Source organism: Haliaeetus leucocephalus, unplaced genomic scaffold (assembly GCF_000737465.1).
Source record: "Haliaeetus leucocephalus isolate CR32 unplaced genomic scaffold, Haliaeetus_leucocephalus-4.0 Scaffold137, whole genome shotgun sequence".
In the NCBI taxonomy this organism is placed as follows: domain Eukaryota; kingdom Metazoa; phylum Chordata; class Aves; order Accipitriformes; family Accipitridae; genus Haliaeetus; species Haliaeetus leucocephalus.
The window spans coordinates 2,506,532-2,526,715 of NW_010972573.1; the positions used below are offsets into that span (position 1 = coordinate 2,506,532).

The 20,184-nt window shown below is 38.6% G+C and overlaps 1 protein-coding gene across 3 annotated transcripts in view; it reads left to right on the forward strand.

Annotated features, from left to right (window-relative positions):
• The window catches only part of ZCCHC2 (zinc finger, CCHC domain containing 2), a 44,801-nt gene that overhangs the window by 3,733 nt on the left and 20,884 nt on the right, over positions 1 to 20,184 (forward strand). For all 3 annotated transcript variants that reach the window (XM_010585988.1, XM_010585986.1, XM_010585987.1), the window contains exons 2-5: positions 10,448 to 10,559; positions 13,897 to 13,973; positions 16,492 to 16,563; positions 19,841 to 19,953. In XM_010585988.1, the coding sequence (XP_010584290.1) occupies positions 10,448 to 10,559; positions 13,897 to 13,973; positions 16,492 to 16,563; positions 19,841 to 19,953 (374 nt within the window). The remainder of the gene's footprint in view (positions 1 to 10,447; positions 10,560 to 13,896; positions 13,974 to 16,491; positions 16,564 to 19,840; positions 19,954 to 20,184) is intronic.

Below are 20,184 nucleotides of genomic sequence, written 5' to 3' on the forward strand. Positions count from 1 at the left end.
GTGCGCGGCTTACCGGGCCGGTAAACGGCGGGAGGAGTCTTGTGCTGAGGGGCTGCTGCCTCAGCGGTGGTCTTCCCTGCCGTGACAGCCCCGGGCTTTCTCAGCTCCTGTCTTCTCGCCGGTCTGGAGACGGCAGGAGAGCCGTTGTTCGCGTGTCCCCTGAAATCGTATGTCCCGGTGGCAAGAAACGGTGGTGTGAACTCAGCCTGCAGAGGCGATGGAGTTCAGACCTGGGATCGCACCAGGTAGCTTACTTGTCAAGTTCAGATTCTGAATTCCTTGGGGCGAGGACTCTGCTATTGCATGTGGCTTATCTAACAAAATGGCTCGGTTTGAGCTCTTAAGGAGCTGTAATGTTTAGCTGTAACGAGCGGCAGAACTCGAGGGGTTCACCTACAAATTGTGGGTGATTTACTAGAACGTAAAGCAGTTTGCTTTTTCCGATGATTGGGATTACGTTTTCCGGATAGGATCTGTGCCGCCTGTTAAGATTGAGCTCACGGTAAAGTTGCTTCTTGTCAAAGGATTAATAGGATTGCTGCTCTTCTTGGTCTCCCGTTTTAACGATCCTTTAAGAACTTAACATTTCTTAGCGATACATTTTAACAAATTTAGCTGGAAATGGCTGATAAATTCAAAAGTCGTAGGAGATAGGACTGTTGGGATGGGCTGGGCAGAGGTAGGATTGCTTTATAATTGCATAAAATTTGTTTCTTTGAGAAAATGTTCTGAAATACTTTTTTGTTTTTTTTTATTTAAGGTAGAAACGTTTGGTACTATTTGCAGGTTTTTAAATGAGGGTGTAGTTTGTAATAACACCTTTTGGAAAAAAGTCATTGGTACCTTAAACAGTGCAGAATATAAACTTCGAATCTAAAGTTGAAGAGTAAATCAGCAGCATTCACATCTGTAGTCATAAAACAAGCATTAATGTGCAAAGAATCTGCTGATACCACTATATATATTGGTTTATGTAACAGAAGACATAGCTTAATTCTTGTCTTGGTTGTATTTGTTTAATAAGCGCATCAGTATCAAAGCTGTTTGACTTTACTGCTTATCTTGCTCCATCCCATGCAAGATCTGAGATCAGAATGCTGAAATACTGAAGGAAGTCTGAGTATGTGCTAACATAATAAATGCGGCTTGTGTTAGGCACTGGAACATTTAATCAGGCATACTTGACAGTAATAGAACTAAGGTTCTGTTGAAATAAGCAATCTCCTGGAGATAATGGTTTGCTGAATAGTATTATAATTAGCTGACTGGAGGATTCTTTACGGAAAAAGTCTCTACTTACAAACAAAGGGAAGGTTTCTATTTACAGAGTATTTTTCTTAGCAGGCTTCTATTTATAGGATATTTTGTCTGCAAATTAGAAGAGTGCTTTTATGATTGATCTTCAGTGACTTGCAGCAGAACAAGGTAGCAGAACTTAATGTTAGAATCTAAGAGCTCTGTCTGTGGAAACAAAAATACAGGCAATCCCATTTTCAAACTGCAGTGTACTCTTTTTAGTGTCATAGAGTTGATTATAAGGAAAAGTGTGTCTTCAGACTCTGTTTTAAATAAGAGACAGAAAGATTGAAAAATGTCATTTTACTCCTGGCAAAGATCTTTTAAATGGTTGTGTGCTCTAGGAAGATAGAAATGTTTTACAAGTTTTGTGTACTGAGATAAAAAGTATTCCAGCTCTCTTAGTGAACCTAACACCCTTGTCTCTGAACAGGAATTTCTCTGGCTCCAAACAGGAGTTAAGGGTTTCCAGAAACATTACTGGAAGTCTTCTGTAAAGGAAGTCATAACTAGGTAAAAGACAATGCCTAAAATGAAAGGCTTCTGTCTAAATGTGCGTGCTAATGCTCCAGGAAATTGCGGAGTAAAAACTTTCACTGCTTTCAGTTGTTTCAGTCGTTTAGCTCTAAATATGAGCTGTTAGGACAAGACAAGTTTGTAGCCTTGCCCAGTCCCTTTATACCGTGGTTAATCAGCCTCTCATTTTCCATGCCAGTTTCTTAGCCAACGTGAGAAAGAGCATTGAGGGCATTGAAAATATACACATGACTTCCTAATGCTTGCTCTGAGATTACTGTTGTTAAGCTGTGGTCCGGTTTTCAGTGTTGCCCAGTCTTGACTTATTTGTAGATAGCAGGAATCTCACGGGGCTTGGAGTACTGGGGACTCTCAGCAATTTCTGAAGAGCTGCAGAAAAGGATGCAGACAGCAGCAGTAAGATGGCCGTATCTGCGAAACCACTGAAGTCTATAGGATTCTGTCTACTTAAATCTCTGTCACCTCATTTACTTGCTAATATCAGCGTCTAGCCATAGCTGCCCTAGAAAAAACTACAGTTGATTCTCCATTAACTATAATTAATACTAAATGTCTACTTTTCCTCCAAGACTTGGTGAATTTCTGTAGTATCTTCCCAGCCCAAGGGTTTATACTCACAGAGACCGAAGCTTGCAGAGGACATGCTCAGAGATCTGGCTGGAAACTGCATTCCTTTGTGAGCTTCTTGCCTTTCCTCAACCTCTTAATCTTGTTCTGGGGAGAAAAAAGTAAAAATACTTTTAATAGTGAAAGGAGATTTAATGCCTTGGGAAGTGTCTTAAGAGTGAGATAAGAACATGACAGAGATTTTCTGTTATTCGGAACTGCCATACATGAAAGAATACTTTTAAACTATGCTGCTTAGACCTCTTGGGTTCAAGAATTGGACAAAATGACCTATTACCCTCTGCCAGTAGTTAAAAGTAGTAATGAAGGCATTGTCTCTTCTCAGTACTAATTGTACTTCTGTGAACCACTCTTAGGGGGCAAATGTTTTTTTAAATCTTTCTGCCACTCTAGGCCATTGTGAGAATATTTTTTGGTATCAGTCTGAACTAATACATTCAAGTAATTTTCTTCTTACTCACTCAACAGACAATTGTAACAGCACTGAAGTTAACAGAGTTGTTGGATGAGCAACCAACTGGTGATGCAGTAACATCTGAACTGTTGCATTGCTGGCTTTACCTTCAAGTTCTCCACTTTGTCATGGGCTAGCTAGGTTAGACTGAAACTGTGGTTTAAGTACAGTTAAAAGCTCAGATGCAAATGAGGCTTAGAGAAAGAATGTGCTGCGTTTCTAGCAGACACAAGGTGCGGTATTCCCCCAGCACTGTAAATCATTGCTGTAGCTGCCATGTCTGATACTTCAAGTGTAGTTGCCACAGGCCTTGATAGCTGAAGTTGTTAATGCTGCGTAAGAGGTTGGTATGCCCTTTGTCTCAAAATTCTCATGATTTCAGGGTGCTGCAAGTTAGTCAGTATGTGATTGCTGAATCTGTCATATGGTGTGCTTTTCCTCCCTGAATCAGCTGATGTTTTTTCAAAAGGTTTCTGTCTCCCTTGTAGTGTTTTGTTGCTGCCTCTCACAAGTGAGCTCTTAAAATAGTTTCGCTAAACACATAATGCCTTAAAGCACTCTTGGGCAACTGTGTGTTCTCTCTATGCAGTCCAGCTTACTAGATACAAGTTAAGAGGGCAGTTGCACATTATCCATGTGAACCATACGTTCAGCCAGTCAGGCTTTTATTTTGCATATTGTGGGGTTTTATGTCTGGTCACAGAACCAACCACAAAATGACTGAGGTTGGCTGGGACCTTTGGAGGTCATCTTGTCTGCCACCTCCCCCTGCTCAAGCAGGGTGACCTGCAGCTGGTTGCCCAGGACCATGTCCAGATGGCTTTTGAGTATCTCAAAGCATGGAGACTCCACAACCCTTCTGTGCAACCTGTGCCAGCGCTCAGTCACCTTCACAGTAAAAAAAAGTGTTTCCTGATGTTCAGAGGGAACCTCCTGCGTTTCAGTTTGTGCCCATTGCCTCTGGGCCAGTCCCTGGGCACCACTGAGAAAAGCTTGTCTCTGTCCTCTTTGCACCCTCCCTTCAGATGTGTACATATATACATTTTTATATGTGTGGGTCCTTTTCAGCAAAACTGCTTTCTAGCTGGTTAGGCCCCAGGTCGTGTGATGCCTGTAGTTGTTCCTCCCCAGGTGCAGCAGGACTTTGTGCTTCCCCTTGTTGAACTTCACGAGGTTCCTGTCAGCCCATTTCTCCAGCCTGTGATTCTATGTGGAATAAGCAGCATTGTTCTGGAGGTTGATTATGCATGTGAAAAGAGTTAACAGGGAAGCACTTAAGTTGTTTGTTGGCTGTAGCTGAAAGAGAGATCGTTTGGTAGATCATTGTGGTCTTAGATCTTGAGGCTGATTCTGTTCTTAGTCTTGTAGGACAGCTCTCTGCATCTCAAATCAATCGGACAGTGCCATTGCGTAGTTCAAAGCTTGCAAACCAAAGCGTAAATTAGCAGCAATGTCAGTTGAGCAATTGTCTTCATTCTTGATCTTGCATTTGGCTAGCAGCTTGTCCAAGACACAGTAGTGGATTTTTTGCATGGGAGGCAATCTTTTGCATCAACGGTTGTCAACATTAAACAGATTTTGAAGCATTGCTGCCCTGTACGTTTGCATTTGTGAGTATTAAATGCATGTGCTGGATTTCCGTTTAAGTATAAGGTGGCACGAATGTTCTATCCCTATATCCAAGCAACAGTGAGAATTAGCTGATAGGGTGCAGAAGTAGTTGCGCACAGTCTTGAGTAAAGCTTCCTCTTTGCTGCTGTTGTCGAGAGAGGGTTCAGCAGCACACAAGTACACGTGCAGTTTCAGCTGATTGTTGCTTCTTAAGAGGTGATGTTTAGCCTTTGTGCTAACATCTGTGTATCACAGTTGGGAAGCAATAAGGGTGGTAGCTTGCCTGTAAGGATTGTTTTAAGCAAATCATGGCTTTGGTCTTGTAACTGGCACTGCATCTATAATGATTATTCTGACATCACTCAAATTTCTCTAAGGTACAGGTGCTGTAGCTGATAACTCATGATCATGAGTTAGACCTTGATTCTTCCAAGATGCCTTCCTTCATCTGGTTTTGTTTGCCAGTTCTCACTTGTACATGAAGGAATGAGCTGTGCCGGTTTATATCTGCATAGCCTGCAAGGCTAAGTAGTGCTGTCCCTAACAGCACATTTACTGAAGTCTTGCAGAAAAATAAGCTTTCATATTTGGGCATGTAGAACTAATCAAGCTGTCCAGCTGCTATAAGCAGGTTTCTCTTGTTAGTGCTCATCAGAGCTGATGCATGAACAGTTCTTTTATGAAAGTGCAATGCAAACATCAGAAGACTTATGTGCATCAGTCACTTGCTCATGATGATTAGTAGGCTATCCAATAACAGATTTCATTACTTATTGCCAAACCAATACTAGTATGACATTTTTTGATCAGGCATCTACATTAAGAGAAGGCAGAGTTTGGACATCTGTCATGTGTAGACTAGTTGAGATTTGCTCAGCTCACATACATTAGTTATATAGAGCAACATCCTTCTGAGCAGGATGGCTCTCCATTTCAGACATTTGGTGCTTATCTTTACAGTCCTGGGAAATATCTCAAGTGATAGGTAATTTTTTTTTTTTTTTTTAATATGGTACTTGCTTTCAACCATATGAGGAAAGATGTCTTGGACACAAAACTCTGGTCTAGATTGTGAGAGGAGAGAATTTTTAGAGTGCTCTCTTAGCTCGTTTCACTTTCAAGGAGAAATGTAGTTAATCCTCTAGCCTGTCACAAAGATCTGTGCGATTATTAAATTAATTATCTGGCAACTGGTTTGGGGCCACCCACGTTTCTTGCTTCACTGTATTTTAATCATTAGCAGCAGCACTATGAGCTGCAGTGAATTCTTGCATGTGAAAGCCTTGCAGTGACAAAGGCTTATGCAAGAATTAACCTTACACTTGCACGTGTTGTGTGCATACATTTCATTCATTGACAGGAAGAGACTAGCACAATTAGCACTATACAGCATGACCATCGACAGGAACTCCTCAGCAGCATACCCAGTTTTAAAGGACTTGTGTTTGTGGTGTGACTGGCACCAGGTAGCGACCCATGATGTCACTCTTAACGCTCATAGGCCCTCCAGGCTGCCTTGACTTTCCAGTCACTTGCGTGCTAGAGTTGTCCGCTCTGACAGTGCCACTTGTATTTTAGTTACTTGTGAGTGTTTGATGTAGGACTGTCAGAGTAGCTAACACTAAATGTGAAGAGTTGTAATGCAGCTTAAGATAGGGTCTGGAGCTGGCAGAGGAGCAACCCTTTCAGGCTGTAAGCTGTAAGGTAAAGCTATGACTGCCCTGGATTACCCTACTATCTACCTCCTGTGTTCCACTAGGTGTTGTGAAAGCTGCCATTCACAGAATACATGCAGTACATATTACTGGTTTAACTTTCTAGCTGAAGAATTTTTCAAGTGAATAAATTATGAACTGTTTTACAGTTAACGATGATTCCGAAATCATTGGTGTCGGGACTTGTTTAAGTACAGGTTTGAACCATGTAATTTTTTGCAGTTTAGAGGGAGCCTTCAAATGGATGTAGTTCACCTGGTACAGAACACTGCCATGGATAGAAAAGTAACCATTCTAGAGTAATTCTTTGCAAAAATATTTGAACACTGCTACAAAGATGATGTGTGTGCTAGGTGAGAAGCAGGTTTCTAGTATTAGGAAGTGTAGCAGCAATAGTTAATGCTTCTTTGACATAAGCTGAGCAGAATACATCTTTGAAGTAAATCTTATTTCCACACCTCTCTTCTAGAAACTGCTCACAATTTCTTTGACTTCTTAACTAGCAATTATTTATTAGAATAGACTGTAATTCATTTTTCCATTAATCAAAACAAATAGCCTGACTTTGAATGCAAAAGAAGGTCTGACTTTAAATTCGATTGGTTTTAGATCCATTTGTGAATTTAAAAAAAAAAAGTAATTGATTAGGTGGAAGTCTCACCTTGTTCCTTAAAATGAATGAAGCACTGCCTTCAGCTCTTATGCTGATGATTTCAGAGGTGGAAGAAGACATCTTAGAAAAGTAAAACAAAGTGAATAGTTTGAGAGCCTCTCTCAAGAGTTAATCCAAATGTCTGTCATCTTCTGTATGCAGTGTGGAAGAAAGATATCAAAGCTGCTTTGGCAAAGCGTGTGGCTGTAGTTTAAGGAAGACCTCACTTCCGCCAGAGAATTGGCATTGATCTTCACTAGAAATCTTGGTTCAGTTGTTGGATTTCATGTCAGGAAGACATTCGGTCTTGTACTGAAGTATGTGCTAAACTTGTTAGCTTATGTGGTTTGGACACAGCCAGTTAATCATAGTAGTAGTACTTTTTATGGACAGTCTTAAATGAATTACAGTTTTAACAGGGTAACTTTAATGCTCAAATGCCAACAGTTTTGTGAATAATACATGACCAGGAGTTAACACTTAAAAAGTGAAGTGCTTGGGTTCGGTTATGTCCACAGTTGTTATGAAATGTCTGATGAAACAGTATCAATGGGAGTTCTGAAGAGATCTGAAAGTGGCTCCCTCCAGAGCATGCTTGTGGGTTGTTTTTTTTTTTTTTTATTATTAAACTAAACCAGGAAATTTGCTAAAGCTGTTAAAATGCAATCTTGTTGGTATACAGCTATTTTCCTTTCTTTTTGCGTGTCTGACATTGCACTCATAATTTATTAGATGTTTGAAGCATGAAATACTCTTTTGATAGTTAATGTCGTGGTTTAAGCCCAGCCAGTAGCTAAGCACCACGCAGCTACTCACTCACTCTTCCCACCTGGCCCCTGGTGGGATGGGAAGGAGAATCGAAACCAAGTAAAACTCATGGGTTGAGATAAGAACAGTTTAATTTTAGAAAGAAAAAGTAAAATGTAATAATAATAATGGTAATGGTGATGAAAAGGAAGATAACAAAAAGAGAGTGAAAATACAACCCAAGAAAGACAAGTGATGCACAATGCAGTTGTTCACCACTCTCCAACCAATGCCCAGTTAGTTCCCAAGCAGCAATCCACCCCTCCTGGCCAACACCCCCAGTTTATATACTGGACATGAGGTCACATTGTCTGGAATGCCCCTTTGACCAGTTTGGGTCAGTTGTCTTGGCTGTGTCCCCTCCCAACTTCTTGTGCCCCTCCAGCCTTCTTGCTGGCTGGGCATGAGAAGCTGAAAAATCTTTGACTTGTTGCTAAGTAGCATTTAGACTAACTGAAAACATCAGTGTGTTATCAACATTCTTCTCATGCTGAATCCAAAACTTAACACTATACCAGCTACTAGAAGGAAAATTAACTCTATCCCAGCTGAAACCAGGACAGTTAAGTTTGCTGAGATTGTTTACTGAGTGACTAGGGACCAGTGTGAGTTGCATCTTGAGGAAACAAAGCATGCTCTGTATTTTAAATCTGATTGCTTTGAAACCTGAAATTACTGACAGTCAGTGTAGAACACAAACCGTACGCTGATTTAGATGAAACAGCTAGAATGTCAGCTCAGTTCCTCAGACCATCTGTAGTGCAGTCTAAAGGCACATAGATGTTCACTTGCTAATTGTGTACTGCTGTGTTGATGTGACTGATGGAGGTTAGATTAACACTATGCCCAGGGCAGGCTTGATGTCTTACTGGGTCCTAAATGAGTTGAATGTATTGTTAGGAGTTGCCGCAGTTTGTGCCCATGCTATAGATGATGTAAAGCTGGTTTAGTAAGGTGAAGCCAGCTTTAGTTGGTACATCTGTCAAATCTGAAAACGTTCATTGAAGAATTCACAGACTGCAAGGGGATTCCGATGCCTTTTGACACCTCTGTGCTTCCTTATTCTAGTCTGCCTGTTGTGACAGTTTTGGAGCCCTCTGTACCAAACAAGGTAACTAGTCTTAGTTGCTGGTTTGTCCTGTCATGTTGCACAAGTCCTTCAGGGAAAAAAAAAAATCACCTATACTCTGGCATTTATTTCCAGAATCTTACGCTTCCTGAATTTAAAAATAAGAGTACTGTCTGAAGATTTATATTTTTCCTCCACCCATCTTTTATGAAGGTCTTTCAGTGGAGCAATGTTCTTCATCCTGAATGAGAGAACAGACTTCGAACTTTCAATATATATCTCCAAAAAGTATCCATTTCTCCCAGGAATTTTATTTATTTTATAGAGCTACTAGTAAGACAGCTATTTATTTACCTTCTAGTTTTCATGCAGACCAGTTGCAAAATATTTGTGGTGCATTGAATGTCCTCTATTTAACTTGCTTCTTTTGCAAGCTTTCCCAAGAAACCTACCCTCTGTTTTAGCTTCCAGTGCTTAGTAAAAAACAGTGTTTGGCTGATTTGTAGTGCTAAACAGAAAACCACCTTCTCTCCCCCTCTGTGCTGCTGCCGCTGCTATCATCAATATGGTATTTGCATATTGATGGCATTTAAGTACTTGATAAGTTCATATGTTATACTACTTGTTACAGATAAATAGAGGTGCCTCACTTAAGGCAATGTGTCATTTCCTTAAAACATGGAATTACACTGGTCAGCTGGCAAAAGCAGTTGCATCTGAAATCATTGGACATTTTACAACATGCCTGAATTTTAGCTTGGTTGGTCAGTTTGGTTTTTAACAAGACCTGGTCATTGAAGAACATGTAAATTGATACTTTAATGTTTTATCTTAATTTGGGAAAAATTACATAGGCTCTTGTTACCCTAGAGAAGCCACTTGAAGTCCATGCTCATTTAATACTTTTCTCTAATTTGTCATTAGCCTAGTTTGTTCTTTCTTCTCTTACTTATCTGTCCATGTTACCTGTCTTGTATGATCTCCTGTTCTGTCCCTCCTTATGCACTGTATTAAAACAGTAGTATTTCTTGGCATATAATTTTGAAGTCTGCATGCAAATGTGGGGGGAGATGAGCTTTCAGTCTGTCCTTTTCTCTATGGAAGAGAGGGTGTTGGTGGCAACTGGTTGTGTGCTGAATGTTTAGTTAGTAAGACGTGCATAGATTTAGCTGTTAGGACTGTATGTCCTCATAGACTGTCCTCATAGAAACAGTTATTCATGATTTCCTATATTGAAGAGGAGGCAGGCTGAAGATACAGGGCATGAATATAATTGAGGAGAATCTGTTTAGAGTGTAGCAAGTAGATGACTTCACAGGTTAGTACCTGAAAGAGTTCATACTAACAGTAAATTAGCACTGAAGCTCTGAGCTAATGATCCTGAATTGGCTAGCTTGAGATACCCTAAAGGCACGTGACCTGCCCCCCACCCTCTTCTGTTTTTAAAATAAGGTCAGTGAAATATTGGCAGTTATAGCTGACATTTAATAAATACATAAATAAAGTAAGAATTTTAATGCCTAATGACCACATTTTTGCCACTGTCAAGAACTTTGGGGTTTTCTCCCACAGAATACCAAATAAGGAACTTTTTTTTTTTTTTTAATTTCTGCTGTTTAGAGCAAGCTTTGATAATATGCATTCTATTAACACTTCCTTTTTTTTCCTTCTCAATTTAGAATGACTTTTCCCATAGTGACTGCATGTCAAGTAATGAGACCAGTTTGCTAGAACGAACCACAGCACCTCATGATGGACTACCGATAGCTTCCCATAGACCTCAGCGAGAAGGTATGTTGTCTGAGGATTCTTTTGAGGAATACTTTAAGGTTTCTTTGAACGCTAAACTCTGCCCGGAGTTGTACAAATCTTGCATCTGTCTTGCTGTTTATCTGAATAAGAAACTGCAATGGTTGGTAAGTATAATAACTTCTCTGCTGCCTGCTTGGTCTTTTCTTTATTATAACAAGATGCCATTCTTGTTAGCTGCTAACTTCTAGGGACTGCATGCATGAAAATTGTTTGCAAATGGGCCTCCTCCTGAAAAAAAGAGGTGGGATTTGGGAGAAAACATGAAAACTTAATTCAATTGTATTAACGGTGTTCAGATTTTTAAAGTAAAACTTAACATGAAGGTACTGTGAAACAGTGGATAGCTTTTGCTGCTTGATTCAGTTGTATGCAATTAGTCTTAAAAAACAAAGAAAGAAAAAACACATAATTAGGAGGTTTTATAGAAGTGGTAGTTTGGAGAAGTGAGAGGCTTTCCATAGAAGTCAGTCGTCTTCGCTCTGTTGGGGAGAATGAGAACAAGGTTTCAGAGTGTAAATGGAACTCTTCTGTGCACTTGTCAGCACAGTTTCTTCTCTTTGAAGAAATGAGCATTACTGAAAACAGATTTATTCTTACCCTTTATTCTCCAACAAGATTAGCAAATCACTTGTCTACTCAAAATTAGTCTTACACTATCCTGCAGGTAGTGAAGAGCTGGCAATCTGGGAAAACTATTGCTATTCCTTTTGTCCTCATAAATGTCCTTTTGTTTCTACTGTGGAGATTTAATTACACTTTGAAGGCAGGCAAATTGAGAGTTTAAATTCCTTGGAAAAAAACACAGAGAAAGATTATGGCAGATTACAGACAACAAACCTGTTTCAAATCCTTTTACAGAGTTCAAAGTGTTCATATGCACAAATTAGAAACACAAAAGGGCGACTCTCTTTAGCAACGCTCTTGAATTAAGTAACAGAAGCACAGAAAAGTTGAATAATTGAATCTAGCAAAGAGCTTAAATAATTCTCAGCATTTGTATTGTCATAGTTAGAAACTACAGTGACAGATCAGAGTCATTTTGTGATATTTGCTATATAGGTATGTGATAGAAAAAGTCCCCACTACAGAAATCTCCTTACTGGGTTAGAAATAGCACTGATAATAAAACATAGTTTTTATTCTCAGCTGTGATGAATATGAATTTTAGAAATCTTGATTTATACTCTAAAATGAAAGCAGTTTAATGTATACATGCTTGACTTAATCCTCCTGAACACCTGTTGTGTCCAAAATAGATGTAGAGATGTAACACACCTCATTGGTTTGTATATTCAAACATTTCTTCTCGGTCTAGCCATTTAGAATATTTAAAGTGTAATTGTGGAAAGAGAATTTTAAAGCGGTCTGTTGAAACTGTGGAACTAAAGCTGTGCAGCAACAGCACTGTAATTACCTGTTGTATCACTTACTATGGTGAAGCATGCAACAGCAACAAAAAGAAGTTACGGAAGCTGAAGGTATTACATTGTGTAATAAAATTTCTTTATACTTGAGGACAAATGTATTTAACATTGAGAGCATTCAATAGTTTAAAATAAACAGTCTCATTAGAAAAGAAGACTGTCTGTGAATGTTAATGGTGTTAGTTTCCATAATTATGTATGCTAAATATATGCATGTAGTGAAATGCAATTTAAACCACTATTCTCAGTTCCAGTCATGGGAATCAACTTTTTAATTAACTTATGAATATCAACTCAGCTGATGGTATCAATTTTAACACTGGCCATTAAGAAACTTTACTGCACCAAAACTCATGTTATGCCATAGTCCTTTTTGTAACAGTGCTTTTATCTATACCAGACAGGTAAAGATTAAGGTCACTAAACATTTGGCTTTTCATGGTATCTTGATGTATGTTACTGACTGGCATCCTTAGCTCATCTCAGATTGCTTTGTAAGAATTAATCTTCATTAACAGATAAAAATGAACTTACTGTCTAGCTCTCTTAACTCGCAGGTAGAGGGTTACAGTCAGTGTACACCAGCAGACTTGGTATTTGTCAGTCTTTCTACTGCAAGGATTAGAAGCTGTAAGACTATCACTAGGCTTATATGCTGGCTTGTTATTCCTTTAAGGAAGTTGCCAATACTTAGTTCTCTTAGAAATGGCATGTTTGATGGGGATGATACTTTAATTGTAACTTTAACAAAATTCATTAAAGATGTTCAAGTTAGATGAAATGGTAATTAGCTAATCTCCAAGAATAAGCTTTGTAACATACACTTGTAGGAGGTTGATTTTTATTTTTTTTATTATTATTATGAGTATCTCCCAATATATCCCACGCAGTTAAAAATTGAAAGGAAAACATTATCTGGTAACACCACCGTCCTCCCACCTCCCCCCAAAAAAGAAAAAAAGTTTCAAAAGCATTGAAAGGAAGCATTGATGGTGTAGGGCTCCTCAAACTGTTTTTTAAATAAAACTTTTTACATGTAAAGATGTGTTCATGCTTGTAAAGGAATAAAATTCTGTTGAGTTCTTAGGCCAGCATAGCAGGAAAAGTGAAAAGCCCATCTCCGCTACATAAGGATTTTTATCTAGAGTATTACCTGAACAATGTCATGTGCCCTCAAGATCTCCAGGCTGTGAAAGCCATATAGTGCTGCTGCTTTCCAAGTCACAGCCATAACTTGCCTATTCCTGAATACAGTAGACTATGGGGAAGGAATATTAAAGTAGCAAGTACTTTAAAGTACCTTTCTTCCTTTTCAGTTAAATTTAATCGTACTCTTTACAGTATGATTGTAGTAGCCTTCTGCTTCTCCTCTTCATTTTCCGTCTGCTAACACTCATTTCTCTCTCCTTCAGGCCTTCCCCAAGTGTTTCCTTCCACCTAAGTGCCTTTCAGAAATACAGTGGTTCTGCCTTAGTTTGTTCTTATTACTACTTGACGTTTCAGAAACGTGGATGTAGAAGGCACTGTCACTGGCTTTTATCAGCACTTGTTACTTCTTGGAGTAAAGATGCAATTTGACTTCCTTTTATTGACTTTTCACCTAGAGTGGTTATATTGTTGTATTTATGTGACTTTTGGTCTAAATAAGCTCTTTGGGTAATGCACAGATTCCCATGATCTGCAATGAAGGGGTTGTGGTTAGGCCAGAGAAATACTTTGTAGAGAACAAGGCTCCACCTGCCCCCTGCAGTTTGTTATAGTAAAATAGCATCTGAGGAAGAGTGGGGTTGTGTGAGTCAATAAATAGCATACAGTGATTCTCAGTGGCTAGATAAGCAGATGCATTTTCAGACTGTAATTTTGACATGTACAATAAGGTGTTTTTCTTTCAGCTGTACACATTGAGAAGATAACCCTGAAAGGAGTACCAAGAAAAAGGGCTGACAAACATTTGGAGTACACATTCAAAGTAAGCAAATGACCTCCAGAATATTAAAGTAATTGTCTTCAGGATATCTGTGTATTGTAGATATATATAGCTTGCTTCAAATACCTGCTCAGAAGGCAATTTTGAATTACATTAGGGTCTTCAGAGATTCTTGGAATTATCCTATAATTCTCTTGGATTCTGTGTGCAGATTGGGTGTTTTATGTAATTGTGGGCATAAGGTGGAAATGTGTAAAACACCAGCCATAGCTGGGTGTGTGACATGACTTCAGGAAACTTGGCATTTCCTAATTTGGGGTAAGCATTACAGAGAATTCTAAAACTAGTTGATCATTTGCTCAAGTGGCATAGGAGCGCAGCTCTTATGTCTGCAGCTATATATTTCTTGGAGTCATATGGTCATCTTAGGTCTCTTTCATGAATGTTTACCATAAGAGAATGGCTCCTGTGATTTTTGGCAAAACTGAGAGTTGGTTGGTTGGTTTGTTTTGGGGTCTGTTTGCTTGTTAAGGTAAAACCAAACAAGCTAAAAAATGTCAACAAACTTGAAGGCCTACCTGGTATAGTCGTCATGTATTACAATAGCCAGAGGCAACGTATAAAACAATTATGTGAGTGAATTTTAAACAAAACCGAAACACTGCTGCTTACTACTTTGGAAGAGAAGCTTTTGATATTGAGGTCTGGTATTAAAGTCTGTAGGTGTTAAATAATAGCTGCTAAGGCTGTTGGTGGTTATGTTCTATTTGAATCAAAGTACTAATTTTCTTAGCAAGGACTGACTAACATCATGAGTCATTTGGCCAATAGATATTAAGTCTGGTAGTATGCCAGTTTTGCACACAGAGTTAAATTTTACCTTTTTTCCCCCCAAACAAAAGAATGTTTTAGATGAACCATTATAACTGGCCATATGACATGGGTCGTGGGAACTCTTTGAAGAGACAAACTTTAAAAAATGCCATTTTGAGATGAAAACCGATGTGTTGATCCCAAAGTTTGATATTGTATTCTTTAAATGAATGTGAATTATGGAGTTTAGTCTTTCCTGGTATTACTAGAAGCTTGAAATTTGAGTTAAGTTGACATGCATACTATCTCTGTTTTTGAAGTAAGGTAGTGGCAACAGATACCTTGTTGTTGATCATGTCTGAAGGTGAAATTTGCAAAAAATTCTGCCCTCTTCTTTTGCTGAGGACAGTAGTGTGGAATGTAGCCTTCAAAGTCTTAAAGGTTAACTTGCCCAAGTATTTCAACCTTGTCATAGATCTTTTGTCCAAATAGTCTGTGAACTGAGTACTAGGTAAAATACAATAGTAGGTAGGAGAGGTTTGTACAGAATGCCCATATGGCTTATTAACATTTAAAGTCACAAAACTATTTTGAAAATTCAGCACTTAGATGGATTTGACAGTGGTTTTGAATTTCTCTGTTAAAGGGGGAATGTGGAGATTTTCTGGGAAGTATTTGAGTAAGCTTGAAACTCCTCCACCTCAGTTCTTTTAGGATAGAGTTTCCTCTTCTCATCTGTACAGGTATATACTGTGCTCCTCACTGCAGATCATTTTATGCTTGCCCAGACACTGCTTTTTTAAGGTTATAACAGCAATTACAGTCATGGCTTCCCAACTGAGGGCACCAAGAGTAGCTGGCGTTTTTGGAGACTACGTTGAAAGCAGTTGGTGGTTGACATTATTCTATCAACTCTTGGGAGTAAATGAATATTTATAATTGCCATGTCCACTCCCATTACACAGAATCTTCCCATGCATGTAATGGGAATCTTAAGCCCAGAAGTGGGCTTAAAGCCAGGCAGCACTCATCTAACCAAGCTTACTTCTTTTTACTTCCTCAAAGTACGCATGTGAAGGTGCTGTTTTACTACTTGCATGTTGTGTCAGAATAATAAGCTACTGAAATTTTTGCGAGCATATACCAAAATGCTGTCTGATTCTTGAGTACCTTCTTTAGTAACTTGCATTAGTACTTTTTTATGAATTGTACCCTACGACAACTTCTGTATGACCATGTGAGATTCAAGCGTGAGGCAGATAAACTTATTTTATAGGCAATATGAACAAAAAGAGAAATTTTTTTTTTTTTTTTTTCTCATGATAATGGCAAGAAGAGCTCAGTCCAGTATGTCTGACCTACAGTCCTTTTATCTGGTACTTGGTTTTTGCAGTTAATGATGTCTGTTTGATACCAAAGTCCTGTAATTACAGAGCCTTCTATCTGGCTTCTTTCTGAGTCAGTAAGTCAGTAATCTTGAGGGACTTGATTGCATTCACCTGAATTTGTTCATACTCCCTTTAGCCACAAATAACATGAAGGTGAATCTTAAAATGTACACTCAAAATTAGTACATGTCTTTGAAAAAGTACACAGTTATCCCTGTACTGCCTGGTATTTACTTATCTGCAAGTGTTAACTCTTAAACCAAGATTGTCAGATTTATGGAAATGTTAAGATCAGATAGCTGATATGATATTTGGAAAAAGAAACTTTCCTCATTTTTTTTCTTTTCCTATCTTACTAGGTAACCTGGTCCGATCTTTCGGTAACATGTGTAACAAAAACACACCAGGAGCTTCAGGAATTCCTGCTAAAAGTATGTATTGAAATAAAAAAAAAAAAAAATCAGGTTTATAACTTCAGAAGTAGTCTAGGAGAGCTGTGATTTCTGGGATGTAATTACAGGAACAAAAGCATGCTGCCAGATTTTTGTACTTCACAATTGTATTAACCATTTAAATCACGTATGTGGTGGTGGAGCAGCTTGACAGATGAAGAAGGTCAACACAATGTTTAGGGAGTTTCCCAGGAGGAAATCATTTGTCTCATCTGAAATTGATCTTACAGTTTTAATTGAGCTACCATAAAGGTACCAGATGAGTTTTTAATACTCCCCACAGAGTTAACATATAGGTACAAGTGCTGCTCGTTTGCTTATTGGTGTCCCTGTTAGAATGACCTTAAACAGTATTATTTGTTGGTTTTAATTAATGAAGCAGAGCCATGAGCATAATAGTTCTTAATTTTACTGTTGTATTCTTCAGTGGAGTAAAGGCAGGCGTATTCACTGTTGCCAGGAGTTACATTTGAGGAAAATCTAGCAACTATTTGTGCGTGTGTGTGTTTAAAAAAAGTACAAGTTCTCTAAGTTGTTCTCCCTCCCCCACCCCCCCACCCCAAGCAGGGAATGCATTTGTGTGTATAGGCCACATGCAAACCATATACGTGTGGTGACCTTGAACTGTGTGTTTCATTGCCAGTGTCTAATATTTGGGGTTCCACCTATTCTGGGAGATTCTGTGTTTAAACTCACTGTTCAGGGGACTAATGAAAGATCTGCTTTGGGCATGTTTTGATGGCATCTGGTGTTCTTAACTGCGTGTTAATTGCAAGTGGAAAGCCAGTTACTGTACAAAGGTCATTGTCTTATTCACTGTTTCAGTTATCAACATTATGTTTTCCAGCATTGTAGAAACGAAGCAGTGAGTATTCACTGCTGCTTTAATCTAGTTGGAATACCTAGTTCCAAGAGTTCCCAGAGCTTGATTTGTGAGGATTTCAATTATGGATGGCATGTCTGGTTGCGGATGGGGTGTCCCACAACGTAGGGTACATGCATCTGCTCCTGAAGAGAACCTTAAAAGCAGGACTGTCGTACAGGATCCCACGCAGATGAGTGTTCAACTGCATGCTTCCTGTTCTCCTACCTGTAAAGTAAAGATGAACACCAGTTTCTGAAGTGGACCCTCTAGTACCTACTTGCTCCTAGGAGGAGGCGGAGGAGCCAGGAAAACAGGATGCAAAATGTTGCAGAGCCATCTAGTTTGACTGACGGCAGCTCTTCGGATGTGGAGCGTTCCATGTGCTGGCTTGACTGCTCCAGCAGATTCTAGATACATAGAAGATAGCAGGACAAGAGGAAGACAACCACAGGCTGCTACAAGCTTGCTGAGGTGTTCTGGAGAATGTGCATAGCTGAAAAATATATTTGGTTTGTGTTGGTTTGATAGCCATAAGTAGAGAAGAAAGACAGAATTGTTAAATAAAGCACGATAAAACTTATACTTTGCTTTAAAAAGCACTGTAGAAGAGAATGCTGTCCAGTACATATGCACTTGCATTTTGGCTTTTTGTTATTCTTATTTCCAGTCTGCATGGCATTGTTAAGTAGTATGCTCAGTTTCCTAAGGACAGAAAAGAATGGTCAAAATAATTGATAGGAAATTCCAAGGTTGTGGGTGATAGGAGTAAGATAACTGTAAAAATTTTTTCAGAATAGAAGCATTGGTGGGGAAAACTAAGATAGTAAATGGGATAACTTGGATGCTTTATATTTAAAGAGCACCTTCTCTTAGGTGATAAGCATAAAAAGTTCTTCGCATGTAGGAAATTACCCACGTATCTGGAAGGAGGGCTGAGCCTTGTTACTGACAAGCTTATATCTCATTACCTGAAGTTAAGATAATTCAAGCACCTAATCTTGGTTTTGTAAACTGAATCTTTAACTACAGAAGGAATTTAATTCCTTTTAATAAAAGTTCTAAAGAAAAAAGTTGTGGCTGTTCCTGGGGACAAATTTAAATACAGAACACCAGGACAGGAGGTTTACTTACCTCTGTGCTTCTGCAGTAGCTTTTTGGTACCTTTTGGTTAATACTGACTAATTCTTCAGAGTTCCTCAATAGCACATATTAAAGCCAAAGGGGTCAGTTAAGACCAGCTGCTTTCAACACTTCTTTCTGGTTTTGTATCTAATACACTTCAGGTGCTATAGCACTGTACTAATCCAATACTAACAGCACCTGTCTGTGTGGGTTCCAGAAGTTGCTTTTAGGTATGTTACCAAGCAATTATCTACATTAGACATAGTGTCTCTCTATTAGTAGCTTTTCATTCAGTGAAAGAATTACTGTTGTACCACTAGCAGGATGTAATATCCAGCTGGCACTCTGGATTGGGTGTATTCCAGATATGCTAGAGGAAGATGCTGCTCTAGTGTAAATTACTTAATGCTGTTGATCATAACTGATGGCAGATATTAACCAGATTAGCGATAGCTTTTAACTTCAGGAAAAAGCATTTTTGCTATGGCAGTTTACTTCTAATTGCTCCCAAATTAAAGGACTTTTAAAAATATAAATTAATGAATTTGATCAGCTTTGATGTACTTAAGTACATCATTTTGGAAGTGGTAAAGGTGAAAAATCTTTGTTCTAGGGAATATTTTCATTTAAAATAGACATGCTCTTTAGTAGCAGGAGTTTTGCCTTCTGAACTAGAACATCAGAAGACCTCACTTTGTAATACTGGCATTGGAAAGAGTTACAATGAATTTTCATAAGTTTCAGTGTTAATGGCAACTGGAGAAGGACTTGCTATTGAGTAATCTCAATATTGCCCACTGAAGTCTAGTGTATTACATAACTGAAACAGTCCCCTTTCTACTCCTGTTTCTTTAAAATAATTTAATGTAGCTAAGTGATGATAGTAAGTACAGTGCATTTGTCCTCCCTGGTAATTTTTTTTATGTTATTTTCAGAGCTATTTTCTGTGTGTGAAAGATTTAAAGAAATAAAAAAGGCTGTAAATTACTCTGGAAAAGAACTTAGTATTGGTAAATTTCTGTATGTAGTTCTTTCAAACAGAGCTTTAAACCATCTTACACCTGGGTTTGATGTGAGGATTTACACCAAGGTGTTTCTCTAGCAAAACTAAATTATGATGATTTGTTGTACCTTTGGTCTGTAAATTACCTTACTCAGACTGGAACAATAGAGTTTCTTGTTGATACCAAAAGGTATAAAGACTGATGGTGAACAAATATAGTCTTTAAAATGTCAGCTACTCATTTTTCACATTAACCTTTTTCTCAGCTCCCAAAGGAACTGTCTACTGAAGCATTTGACAAGACTATTTTAAGAGCACTAAATCAGGGTTTTCAGAAGAGGGAAGAGCGAAGGCACGCTGATCTTGAGCCCGTAATCAGGTAAATATTTTAGCAAATAACCTGAAATGCATCACCTGAAAAGTGATTGGAGTCAAACTAGATGACTGTTGGGGACAATGGAAATTCTGCTGCCTAAACACAATTGGTGAAGAAAATGGGAAGGCAGTAATGAAATAGATATTCTTGACTCTTATTCTTTTTTCTTTAAATTGAGACTCTTATTAAACTTTAATAGATTACTTCTTTAGAAGTAATCATACAACTACAAAA